Source organism: Palaemon carinicauda, chromosome 3 (assembly GCF_036898095.1).
Source record: "Palaemon carinicauda isolate YSFRI2023 chromosome 3, ASM3689809v2, whole genome shotgun sequence".
NCBI lineage: Eukaryota > Metazoa > Arthropoda > Malacostraca > Decapoda > Palaemonidae > Palaemon > Palaemon carinicauda.
The window spans coordinates 115,374,205-115,388,870 of NC_090727.1; the positions used below are offsets into that span (position 1 = coordinate 115,374,205).

The following is a 14,666-nucleotide window of genomic DNA, read 5'->3' on the forward strand; positions in this document are numbered from 1 at the left end:
TAAAGAATTATGATCCGAATACACTGTAAATCTCTTCATTTTGTGTTCGATTCACATAGACCTCAAACTTGTTTATTGCTGTGACTAACGCTAGTAGTTCCTTTTTAACTGTCGAGTAGGCTCACCGATGCTTCTTCAGCTTCAACGACATGAAACAAACAGGGTGAAGAATTCCTTCCTCGTCCTCTTGCAATAAGAAAACTCCAATCCTGTTATCTGACGCATCCACTGGGGTAAGGAATTTGTTGTTGAAATCAGGTGCTCACAGTATCAGTTTCAAAGTTAATATGGCCTTTATCCTGTCGAAGGATTCCTGACACTCGCTGGTCCATACAAAGTTTTCCCTGGGGCTGGTCAAATCCGTCAAAGGAGCGACTACAGCCGAAAAGTTTGGGCAAAAACTTCGGTAGAATCCTGCCATCCCTAAAAAGCATTGTAATTGCTTCCTCGTTGTGGGGGGGTTATGCTTTCCTTATTCATTCGACGTTAGCGGCTACCGGAGCGATTAGTACTCTTCCTACTTCGAATCCCAAGTACTGAACTGTTGCTTTTCCAAATTCGCTCTTCTCCAGGTTAATCGTCGTGTATGCTCCTTGCAGCTTTTGAAATACCTTCTTCAGTATTCGGAGATGTTCTTCCCAGGTCGACAAATATATCACAATATCGTCGAGATATACGCCTACTCCTGTCGATCCTAGAAGTTACCCATCTCACGTTGAAAAGTAGCAGGGGCGTTCATTAGACCAAATGACATGGCGGTGTATTGATATAACCCCAACGGGGTCATGAAACCTTATAACAAATTTGCATTGTCGTCCAAAGGAATTTGATAATAGCCCTTTAACAAGTCGATCTTGGAGACGAACCTCGCTTGTCTGATTTTGTAGAGTACAATGCTCGACTTACAACCTATGCGACTTGTGACGATTCGACTTGACGATTTTTTCCAGGGTGATGACGTCACAAGTCTGTCGGAAATAGTACGCTAATAGGATTAATATTTCCCTGGAAATAATCTATTTTCTTGTATAGAAATAAACTGATTTATCTCAGTAAATTATTATTTTCTTTTATTGATAATATACAGTATCCATTTTCAGTAAAAAGTACATTAAGAAAAGTTTTAATATCTGTTGAGTTCATATATGTCTGGTGATGTCATATTACCGGCGGAAAGCGACCGAGCAATATCGTGATTTCCTTCCAATAGGCTAACGATTATATTAGTATTCCCATTATCGAAATATCAAGTAACGATACAAAGTATTATCTGGGTCTGTATCGGTTGTCATGAGTATTACATAGCATAAAATTGACTTTACGCTAGTTTTATTTAATTTGATAATAGATCAATACTTATCTAAGAAAGTACACTAATTAAACAAATATTTTCTTGAAAAATATATTTTCTTTTATATTATGAAAATTAAATTCTTTTGCTCAGTAAGTTAGTATTTTCTTTCATTTCTTGCAAGAAAAAAGAAATTGTATTTGCATATTTTGCAAGTCATTCTTTGTTGAGTTTACCTCACGTGTCTTGTGACGTCATATTTCACTTGGAAGCGCGCTGGAAAACTGATTGATTTCCTTTTAGCGTGCTATCGAGTAATCTTATTACAGTATTCCCATTATCGAAACACCGAGTAACGATATTAAATGTTTTAGTAGTCTGTATCATTAGTTATTAGTATAGTACAGCTTACCGTAAATTTAAGAAAAAAAAGTCTGATGACGTCATATTTCTGGCAGAAAGCGAGTGGCAAATCAAGTGATTTCCTTCCTATGCGTTACTATTCCCATAAACTGAGCATGAGAGAGAGAGAGTCATATTCCTATTACTGTATAACTAATGGTAAGGTGTATAAACAAACTGTATGGAAAGTGTGATACCCTATAATATATTGGCTGTAATGTAATATTCATTATGAAGATATTTCAAATGTTAAGAAAATTATGTAAATCAGTGTTATTCGTACTGTATGTACGCATAATAGCAATATGGTAGCGTGACCTTTAGACCAGCTGATGCCAACCGAAAGTAAATCAAAAGTAATTGTTGAATATTGATATGCTCAAGAAATTGAAAAATAAAATATAAACATGCTTTAATAAACCACAATTAAACATAATAATGTCTAATCAAATATGAAGGCCTCATATTGAACTAAAACAAATACTGTATGAAGCTTTAAAAATGAACTACCCGTATGTGATTACGAGAGCGAGCGCGCGCACATACATGCACAGAGAAAGAGCTAGAACGATTTTGTATGGTAATAATAATGGCTAAAACGAACTGTATGGAAACTGATTTCTTGTAACATATTGACCCTGATATAATATTCATCATGAAAATATTTCGAATAAGTTAAGAAATTATATTAGAAATATGTCTTATTTTGATACGGTAGCTAGGAGGACTTTCAGATCAGCTGATCATTACTAATGGTAAGCAAAATATTAAGTGATTCTTGATTGGTAAAATGTTTCCAAAATTGAAAAATAGAATACAAAAATGCAGTGATAGAGCATATGATATCCTATGAACCAAGAAAATTAAATAATGATAAATAGTAAGAAAATATTGATAAAATATGATCGAGATGGTTGCCGAATCATAGCTCATCATAATAAATCTACGGAAACTTCACTTATTTTCTTTCGACTTTCGGCGCGTCTCTCGGTCCCTATCTCTGTCGTAACTCGAAGACTACTTGTATTTGGTCGATGAGCAGCAATTGATAATTATCAGCCACACTGATCGAGTTTAACTATCGAAAGTCCATACACATCCTAAAAGATCCGTCTGGTTTTTTCATGAGCAGGAATGGAGAACTGTAAGGGGTAGAACTTTGTTTGGCTAATCCATTTTGTAACAAATAGTCCAATTCTTTTCTCATGACTTCTCAGTGATATGGCGTCAGTCGATAGGTTCAATGTTTAAATGGTCTTTCCGATGTTTTGAGCTGTATTTCATGCTTCGTCAGGTTTGTTTGTTTCGGGACGTCCAAGACAATTTCAGGGAAACTTCTGATTAATCTACCTAATTCCTCTTGTGGCTCCTGGTTTAAATGAATTAATTTCTCCCAAATTCTGAATGATAGATGAATTATTCACTTTGTTTAATACTCCTACCTCATATCCATCGTTGTCTTCCGTGGATGGTATGGTTTGCGCCATACAGTACATACTTGTGAACTTTCGGTCTCGTTTCCGCTCAAGTAAGGTTTCAGTAGGTTGACGTGTACTATCCTTTGACTTTTCCTTCGTCCTGAGGTTTCGATAACATAGGTCAGGTCACTGATCTCCAAAATCTTGAATGGTCCTTGAAACTTGTTGGTGAGTGGGAATCTTATCGGCAGGAAAAGTAATACCTGTTGTCCTATCGAAAACTGTCTGTCCTTACTCTCCATATCGAACCTTTTCTTCATTTTTCCTTGACTCGTCTTAAGGTTTTCTAGAGAAAATTTCTTTATCTCGCCGATCCTTTTCCTCAAATTCCTGACGTAATCTCCATCTGTTTCCTCTCGGTGCTAACATTTTAATCGGTCCTTGTACTTCTCATTCAAATACCATTTCATTCGGGCTACATCCCATGCTTTCTTGATAAGCATTATATACCTCGAATAACATCAACGGTAGTCTGATGTCCCATTCATTCCCCGTTTTGTTAAAGAACTTCGTTAACATACTTTTTAACGTTTGATGAAACCTCTCTAATGCACCTTGGGTCTCTGGATGATAAGCAGTTGATAGTTGTTGTTTTACATCCAACAGTTTCATTACATCCTGAAATAATTTTTAATGAAATTCGTTCCTTGGTCACTTTGAACGATTTTCGGTATACCAAACTTAGTAAAAAAGTCTAGTAACTTCTCGGCGATTATATTGATACTGATGTTCCTGACGGGTATGGCTTCTGGGCATCTCGTTACTGGACACATCAAGGTTAACATATATTCGTGACCTTTTTTTGTCCTTGGTAAAGGTCTCACAATGTCGATCATTACCTTGCTGAAGGGTTCTCCTCGCACTTCAGTCGGGTGTAAGGGAGCTTTTTTAATTTACTCATTCGGCTTTCCAGCCATTTGACATAAGTAACATGCACGGAAAAACTGGCTCACGTCCTTATGCATGCCAAGCCAGAAAAAGTGTTTCATAATCTTCTCCGTCATCTTCCTTATCCCCATATGTCCCAGGGATATTGGCGGGTCTATGCTTCCTCATAATCAACCCATCCTTGGATAATTAGCAACCACACTGATCGACTTTAACTTTCGGAAGTCTATACACATCTTAAAAGATCCATCTGGTTTTTTTCACGAGCAAGCATGGAGAACTGTAAGGGCTAGAACTTTGTTCGGCTAATTCGTTTTGTAACAAATTGTCCTCTTCTTCTCTCATGACTTCTCGGTGATATGGCGACAGTCGATAGGCGCATTCCCCCAGATGCTGAAGCCTTGATAAGGATGGGGGCCTTAGGGATTAGCAGCTGGGCTCTAATGAATGGTGGAAAGTGCATTCCCACTGGACCTTGATGCCCAATTGTTGATCCGACTAAATTAGTCAGCACTTTCTCTCCTTTCTTTGGATTACTTCTTTTATTCTCCTATCTCTTCATCTTGGGCATGAACTGGTTGACAACTTTGTCTTGTATGACTTTGGTTTTGACTGCCTCTTTGGATTTGACACAGGGTAAGATGGATGGCATACCATCTCAACCTGTACAAATTTTGATGCTATCACCCTCTGGCAGACACCATTGGGTACAGACTTAGTCTGGTAAGAGTCGGGCTCCAGTGATCTGGTTTTAAGTCGCCCATATTTGCTGGTAATTGGTGACGCCAGGCATTGGAGTCGTCAGTGGGAGGGGCTAACTACCCCCACTGACCAGTGTACGCCCACCTAAAGAGAGGCAGCCACTCTCTAATAGAGGACTGGCCCCCACTGAAGCCTCTCCTCTGTTGGGCCACTTGTGATATGAGAACTGACATCTTCTGATAAGAGGGGGATAACCCGGCTTGCTGCTGCTTTAAAATTTAACCCCTTTGTTGACGACCTGGGAACTGTAAAGGACCATTCTACTGATACTCAAAAACGAAGTAATTTGGGTAACATAGGGAAACTGCAAATCCTTCATGTCACCCAAATTCTAATAGAAACTAATTACGATGTCTTGTATAAAACAATTCAATGTTTTGGTAATATTAAAGAAATTAGAATGAGCATTGAAGGAGACAAGGGGGATTCATAGTTATCATTTGATAATCATGATGAAGCATTCAATGCAATCAGTAATATTATGAATATTAAAATCAATAACTTGAACACCAAGGGTGCTCTTTGCGATGGGGTATTTAAAGATGTAGATATATACAAACCTGCAGATTGGATTGATAAAGGTATAGAGGTAGTTTCACCGTCCCAGAGAAAGCCAAACCCACCAAAGTGGCTTATTTCTCAGTAAAAAGGGAGTACAGGAAATTATTTTAAGATATGTAAATTTCATCAAAAGAAAGTAGGTACCATCGCGCCAGGAATTATATCTCGGTTTGGAAAGAGCAGTTTCCTCATAAGTGCCAAATCACAAACACAATCTGTTATACTTTGAAATTTAAATACAGAGAATGATGACATAAAGCTGGATGTGAAACCCCATCTAAACTTCAGTTATGGAAGGGGAGTACTTTTTAATAGAGACATATACAGTATGAGTTTACAGAAGATGAGATATTGGCCAGGTGTCCTTTAACTGTGTGGAAAGTGCATAAAGTCCTTGGAATGTCAATGATTATCCTGAGTTTCCAGGATGTTGATGTGCCTTTCCACATAGACATAGAAAATTAACAGATTAAAGTTCGAACTTTTAAGCAGAAACCGCTGCAATGCTTTAATTGCTTTAGATATTGGCATCCATCTAAGAGTTGCAAGAATGATAAAATGTTTAGTACTTGCTTCAGTGTTTACCATGGAGAATGTACACTAGAGGCCAATCGCATAAACTGCAATTTGAATCATAAATTTACTGATAGGAGCTGCCAGCAATATAAGTTAGAAGAGGCTGCTCTCAATAAATCCAATATCAAACACATAAGTGTCGGGTATGCCAAGAGACTATTGAGTAAGTCAACAAGTTATGCAAAGGTATTGAAATCAGGAGGAAAAATGAGGCAGGAGACATGCAACCCACCTATTATTGCCTTTATTCCCCAGAAAAGAAATTTGCCATTTTCTGATAAAATTCTGCAGGATAGGGCAAGAATATCACCTAAGGCTTTGCTCACCTCTATTAAACCTTTGTCCCCCACTACAAAGGTTAATACTAACCTCTCTCAGGCTATCTTTGCCTGATTTGATGGAGGTTTCACATAAAACTGAGTTCTCAGGTGCACCTGTAGTGGGGAAAACACCAAAGCCTTATAAATCGCCACCTGTCAATAGGAGAAGAGAGAGACCTCCATCTCTCTCATGCCCATCCATTAAAAACACCAATGTTATGACATCAAATAGATATGATGTTCTTCCTGATGATATTTCAGATCAATAGGAAAACTTCTTGAATCAATCAAAAATTTAAGTTGAGGTCTACCATCCCCTATAAGAATTAGGTAAAAAGAACACTGAAAAGGCTAATATAAAACTTAACTTATCAAGACCCACACTTAAGAAGCCTACAGAAAATATTGTCAAATCAAAAACAGTCAATGGGAAAAGACCTCATCCAAGATGTGTTCCAAAAAATAGTACATAGTTTTCTTCACCATTTTACAATGGAATTGTCAGGGTTTAAGGGCCAAATATGAAGAACTTAAGCTCTTAATTCACTAGCATTTCCCCATAACTGTATGTCTACAAGAGAGCAAGCTTGATGCTAATACTTCTTGTTCTTGTGAATATGTTAGCTATAGGACACCATTTGATCACCGAGTAGGGAGCCATGGTGGAAGCCTCATATACTGTACGTTTGTCGAGATGTTCCCCAAATACCCTTATCTATTCGTACACCTCTGCAGGCAGTGGTTGTAAAGATTGATACAGGAAGAAAATATACAATCTGCGCTCTGTACTTGCCTCCAAATGATAACATATTTTACGATAATTTAGTAGAGGTGATTCAACATCTCCCTCAACCTTTTCTTTTACTTGTATGGAGATTTGATTGGTAGACATCCTTTGTGGGGTGATGTTTTAGCAAACACCACGGGCAATATTATATCATCAATTGTGGAAAACGAGGATGTCGGACTCCTTACAGGAGAGCCCACACACTTCCATGTTCAGATAGGTACCTTGTCATGCATTGACCTTTCAATTGCAAGCTTTATCTGCCGTCTTGATTTCAATTGGAGGACATTAGATGACTGGCATACTAGTGATCATGTACCAATCATTAACACCAACAATGGTCCACCTTTACAAAGATTGCCACGATGGAATCTTGACAAGGCGGACTGGGTTAAATTTCGTAAGCTAAGTGAATTTGAGGGGAGTGCAGAACAGTTTGAAAGTATTGATGATACCATAGACCTACTGAATGGAACTCTTCATACAGCAGGAGCCAATTCGATTCCCAAAACCACAGGATTATTCATACGATAACCAGTCCCGTGGTGGTCTTCAGAATTAACTGTCTTGCACAGAGCCACCAGAAAATCTCTTGAATAGATTGCGTAGACACTGTACTGAAGAAAGTTTGATAACATCCAAAAAGTGTAGAGCACAGTTCTGTTGTGCCATGAAAGAAGCTAGGCGCCAATCTTGGGTATCTTTTGTTTCCTCAGTCAACAGTATAACACCACCATCTTCTGTATGGAGGAAAATAGAAAAGATTGTCGGCAAATTTACCCCAAACCCACCACCAGTATTGAAGGTGAATGGTCAGTTGTGACTGAAGTAAATGATGTTAGCAATGCCCTGGCTGATCATTTTTCAAATGTATCATGCAAGTGTGAAGGAGCTCCTGGTCACCAGTATAGGAGCATTGAAGAAAAAAAATTTAAATTTTGCAATAGGAAGGGAAGATTTGATTCTGCACTTGCTAATTGTAACGATACAGCCCCTGGATCCGATGGAATTCCATATGCAATGATTAAACATGTACCTTTTAATACAAAGTTATTTATTTTAAGTATTATCAATAGAATATGGCATGATCATAGTAATCCAAGTGTTTGGGAACTAACCATTATTTTAGCCTTTTTAAAACCTGGTAAGGACAAGTTTTTAGCAGCAAACTATCGACCTATTGCATTGACATCTTGTTTATGTAAAATCATGGAGAAGATGGTCAATGCAAGACTGATGTGGTACCTTTAAAAGGAGGGTATTTTATTACCTATTCAGTGTGGATTCAGAAAAATGCACTCAACGACTGATGTGTTGATACGACTTGAGTCCTCTATTTGTGAAGCCTTTGCCTCCAAACAGCACCATGTGACAGTTTTTTTTTTTTTTTTTTTACCTTGAAAAAGGCATATGATACTACATGGAGATATGGTATACTTAAAACCATCCATGAATTTTGGGATTAAGAGGAGAGCTACCACTGTATATTCAGTCATTTCTTTCACATAGAGTTTTTCAATTGAGTGGGGGAAACTCTCTCAGAGAGTAAATGTCAGGAAGAGGGAGTTCCTCAGGGTAGTGTGCTGAGTGTAACCCTGTTTGCTGTAGCAATTAATGGGATATCCTCAGTCATTCCATATGATATTTTCTCAACACTATTTGTGGATGTTCTTTCCATATCAGTGGCAATGGTTGAAGGAAAACTACAACTCTCAATTGACAAAATTATCCACTGGGCCGATATGAATGGATTCAAGTTCTCGACCAGTAAAACTACTATTGCCCATTTCTATCGTATCCGGGGAGTACATCCAGACTCAGATATATACATTAAAGGTCAATGGATCCCATGTGTTAGTAAAGTTAGATTTTTAGGTTTGATATTTGATTGTAGGCTTACATGGGTTTCTCACTTAAAAGTGTTAAAAACTATATGTCTTGAGGCTCTGAATCTTTTAGAAATATTGTCCCATACATCATGGGGGCCGACCGCAATACTACTTTGAAATTATACAAGGCCTTGATTTTTTTTAAATTTAGTTATGGGTGTGAAATGTACTCCCCAGCCACCCCAAGCCGTTTAAAGATATTAGATTTAATATATCAAGCTGGTATTAGATTATTCACTGGAGTGTTTAAAACTTCGCCTATCACAAGTCTCCTTGTTGATGGTGGAGAATTGCCTCTGGACCTTTACCGGCAGTCTTCTATTTGTTCGATATTGGTCTAGGTTGTAAAGACTTCCTAAATCTTTAGCCTTTCTGACTGCAAGCCTTGTAAGGCACTCAACATGTTTTGAGTTGTACCCAAAATCTCCTCAACCTTATGGCTTTTGAGTGAAATAATTATTGAACAGTCTTGATATAATTAGAAATAAGGTGCTTCCGTTTAAGGTATCATCAACGCCTTTATGAAAATTACCAGTGGTATCTATTAAGAAAATATCATTGGAGAAGGAGGGTAATTTTACCATTTCTAGTGATGCAAGGAGTGTCCTTTCAAGCTTTAGAAGTTTTTAATTCTAGTAATCCTTCAGTTTTAAAGATTTTAGAATGGCTTTTTATTATTGGACGGGGAGGTATAGTGGTTCGATTTTGTTGGGTTCCAGCACATGTAGGTGTGTCTGGGAATGAGAAGGCAGATTTACTGGCGAAGAATGCTGCATCCAAGTTACTACCAAGAAGGTATCCCATTCCCTGTAATGATTTCCTACCTAACATCAAGAAATTGTTTTGTAATAAATGGCAACAGCAGTGAGATAGTCTAGATGGCATTAAAATGTGAGAAGGAATAAATGTCTTATCTCCTTGGATGTATAACATGATGCCTCAAAAGTGGTTGACGTCTCTTTGTCGTCGCCGCCGCATTAGTCACACTCGGTTGACACACGAGTTTCTGCTAAAGAGCCAACACCAACCGTATTGCGACGACGGTTTAGTACCTTTAACAGTGAGACATTTCTTGACCGAATGCCGCAATTATAATAAGTTAAGAAATAGATACAGTATCTGTTTGAGGCTCGAGGTGAGGATGGCAGGTTCATCCTGGGCAAGATTCTTAGACATGATGTGTCCTGCTATGTGAGCAGCATTTTTAGATTTATTTCAGAAGCAGGTCTTCTGAAAACTATTTTACTTTTATTATGACATAACTTTTATGGTTTTAATTTAATGTTCCTTTATATTTTATATAAAATAGATATCGGCATCAGTGGCCTTAGATGTCAGGATGCCAGAAAACTTTAAATCAATCAATCAATCAATTGATAAGTGTGTTGTTTAAATTGTCTTTCCGTTGTTTTGAGGTGTATCTCAGGCATTGTCAGGTTGGTTTGTTTTGGGACATTTGAGACAATTTCAGGGAAACTTCTAATTAATCGACCTAATTCCTCTTGTGGCTCCTGGTTTAAATGAATTAATATCTCTCCCAAATTATGAATGATTAGACGAATTATTCACTTTGCTTAATGCTCCTACCTCATATCCGTCTCTTCCATGGATGGTATGGTTTACGCCATATATACTTGTGTTTCGGTCTCGTTTTCGCTCAAGTAAGGTTTCAGTAGGTTGAGGTGTACTTTCCTTTGACTTTTCCTTCGTCCTGAGGTTATGATAACGTAGGTCAGGTCTCTCTCTCTCTCTCTCTCTCTCTCTCTCTCTCTCTCTCTCTCTGCGCTACTAGAATTTGTCTTAACAATGACATTTGAAAATATTTTTTTTATTTTATAACTCTACAAACCTGTAGTTCTTTACACATACTTGTCATGTCATCACCCTCCTCTGCTAAGTCCTGTATACAATCAAAAGTGGTTGGGCTAGTTTGTGTCTGGGCAATGGCAGGAGTGTGTCCTGTTATCCCTCTCCTTCTGCTGGGAGGTTGGCTGATTGCCACTCTGCTCAAAGTTTTTGTGGCCCAACACCAAGTGCTGAAGCTATCTCTTATGGAAAGAACTACAGGTTTGTATAGTTAGGAAAAATGTAAATTCTTTCAAAATTTGTCATTTTTTCCCCAATGAAACAAGTTTTCTCTGCTTTAGGGTCTTTGTTTCCCTTTCTATTCTTTCTGTCAGTTTTACTTATAATAATTGAGAAAGGTTTATTAGCATCACTATCACTGTGATTGGAGTCTTCCTTCTTATTGATTCTGTTTTACTCTGATAAGTTTTCTATATATATATATCTACTTCTTTCCTCAAAATTTAGGACACCAACAGATCTGGTGTCTCAAAAAAACAACTGAATAATGGAAGGAAAGTCGAAGGCCATCATTCTCCTCCATTCATCATTCCAACAAAAGAAGACAGAATTGTACTGCATACATAAAATTCAAAAACCTCACAAAACATGAAAAACTACAACTACTTTAACCTCTTTCTCAGTTTTTTTTTTTTTTTTTTTTTTCTCCATAGAGATTGACCTCCATATATCCTGATTCCACCTCCAAGTCTCTCTTTGCAACCCTACCATGATCTTACTCCACATATTTCGTCTGTTCCCTTCTATATCCGTTTTGTAAGTGATATCTATTGACCACTTTCCAATGCTGTATTTCTTGACACTTCTTCTATTCATTAAACTTAATTTAAGGTATACTGTTTATTATTGATTTCATTTAATAATTGAAGGGTATGAACAGGCAAGCTAAAGACTAATGTATTCTCATGCAAGCACTCAAGGACACTCATTGAGATTGAAAAGTTTTGATGTCACTGTAAATTTAACATTCAAAACTTTGATCCCTTTGATTTTATGTTTATGTAAGGTGTGAATACTTTAGTTTAGCTAAACACAAGACAATCATCAGATTAACAGATAAATATTTAATGCCTTCAAATTGAAACATTTTTTGGAATATATATATATATATATATATATATATATATATATATATATATATATGTGTGTGTGTGTGTGTGTGTTATATATATATATATATATATATATATATATATATATATATATATATATATGTATATATAATTCATATATATATATATAATATATATATATATTTATATATATATATGTGTATATATATATGTATATATATATAAATATATATATATAAATATATATATATATATATATATATATATAAAATATATATATTTATTTATTTATATATATATATGTATATATATATATATATATATATATATATTATATATATATATATATATATATATATATATATATATATTATATATATGATAGTAGGTAAATTCCTGTCAATTACTACTGAGTTAAATTGTTAAATTTCCAGGTATATGTTGAATCTCTGTGGGAAGGAGTAGATTTTTCAACTACACTGTCTCGGGCAAGATTTGATGGCTTAGTTTCAGCAACCTTAAGTGATTTTTTGATACCAGCTAAAGAAGCAGTGCAGAGGAGTGGCTACACTGTAGATCAAATACACAAGGTAACTATGGCTAAATCTATTATTCAAAATGTATCGTGCACATGCAACAGACCATGTCATTTGTTCCCACTTGAGTACAAACCATAATCGTTTAGGAGTATAATTTCAGCAAATCTGGAATGATTTTTAAAATTTAGTTGAGGTAGTTATAACTACTGGTGGCTGTTGGGAAGTCTCTCCCACCTGTCATTCAGTAAGACTAGCTCTTTTGACTTCGGCCACAAGCAGTACACAGGTGCTCTTGCAGCCCATCAAATTTTAACTCTGTTCCTACACATATACAAGAAATAAAAAAATTCCTATAGCAAATCAGTATGATATTCTTTCTGAAAAAGATGATGAACTTCCAAATAATTTAAATATATTAAAGATTAATGTCGAGGTGCACCATCCCCCTTGACAAATAAATAAGAAGGCTGCTAAAAAAAAAAACCTTAAACCAAGCTAAGCAAGACCTACTTTTCCAAAGAGTATCAGAGACTCCTATCAATTAAACTTTGATACTCCTTGTCCTTGTGAATATATTAGCTACAAAACACCATATGATCAATGAGTAGGGAGCCATGACGGAAGTCGTATATACGTTCGGTGAGATGTTCCCCAAATATCTCTCTATTCGTACACCTCTGCAGGCAAAGGTTGTACAGATTGCTATAGGAAGGAAATACACCATTTGTTCTCTTTACTTGCCTCCAAATGACATCTCATATGATAATTTATTAGAGGTGATTCAACAACTCCCTCAACTTTTTCTCATACTGGGAGATTTGAATGGTAGACATCCTTGATAGGGCAATGTTCTAGCAAACACAAGGGGCAATATTATTTCATCAATTCTGGAAAATGAAGATGTGGGACTCCTTAATACAGCAGAACCCACACACTTTCATGTTCAAACAGGTACCCTATTATGCATTGACCTTTCAGTTGCAAGTGCTAACTGCCTTTTTGATTTTGAATTGAGAATGTTAGATGATTTGCATACTAGTGATCATGCTCCAATTATTATGAATATGAACAATGGTACACCCTTGCAGAGATTGCCACGATGGATCCTTGACAAGGCGACTGAAATAAATTTCAGAAGCTAAAGAAAATTGAAGGGTATGCAGAACAAATTGAAAATGTAGATGATACCATAGACTTACTGAATGGAACTCTACATACAGCAGGAGTCAAGTCAGTTAAAAAAAACCACAGGGTTATTCAAACAGTAACCAGTTCCCTGGTAGTCCTCAGAACTTATGAACTTGCACAGAGCCACAAGAAAATCTTTGACTAGATTGCGTAGGCACCGTACAGAGGAGATCTTATATATAAGAAATGCAGAGCGCAGTTCCGTTATGCAACGAAAGAAGCTAGGCAGCAGTCTTAGGTGTCTTTTGTTTCCTCCATTAACAGTAGAACACCACCATCTTCTGTTTGGAGGAAAGTAAAAGAGGTATCAGGCAAATTCACCTCCAACCCACTGCCAGTGTTCAAGGTGAATGGTCAGTATGTGACTTGAGGTAAATGAAGTTAGCAATGCTCTGGTTGACCATTTCTCAGATGTATCATGTAAGTGTGTAGCAGCTCTCGGTCATCACTATAGGAGCATTGAAGAAAAGAAAATTTTAAGTTTTGCAACAGTAAGGGAAGTGTCATACAATTCTCTTTTTACTGAATGGGAATTTGATTCCGCACTTGCTACTTATAATGATAATCCCCCTGGACCCGATGGAATTCCGTATGCAATGATTGAACATGTATCTATTAATACAAAGTTATTTATTTTAAGCATAATGAAGAGAATATGACATGATCATAGTTATCCAAATGTTTGGAAACTAGCTGTTATTTTTCTCTTTTCAAAACCTCGTAGGGATAAGTCTTTAGCTGCAAACTATGGACCAATTGCATTTGACATCTTGCTTAAGTAAGATCATGGAGATGATGGTCAATGCAAGACTGATGTGGTACCTGGAAAAGAAAGGTATTTTATCACCTATCCAGTGTGGATTTAGAAAAATGCACTCAACGACCGATGTGCTGATACGCCTGGAATCATCTATTTGTGAAGCCTTTGCTTCCAAACAGCACCATGTAACATTTTTTTTTTTTTACCTTAAAAAGTCATATGATACTACATAGAGGTATGGTATACTTAAAATCATTCATAATTTGGGATTATGAGGAGAGCTACC

The 14,666-nt window shown here is 36.6% G+C and overlaps 1 protein-coding gene across 1 annotated transcript in view; it reads left to right on the forward strand.

Moving 5' to 3' along the window:
- Nucleotides 1-5,940: 5,940 nt before the first annotated feature.
- The window catches only part of LOC137633593 (heat shock 70 kDa protein 14-like), a 210,214-nt gene continuing 201,488 nt past the window's right edge, over nt 5,941-14,666 (forward strand). The window contains exons 1-2 of the mRNA XM_068365863.1: nt 5,941-6,144; nt 12,328-12,483. Coding sequence (XP_068221964.1) covers nt 5,941-6,144; nt 12,328-12,483 — 360 coding nt within the window. The remainder of the gene's footprint in view (nt 6,145-12,327; nt 12,484-14,666) is intronic.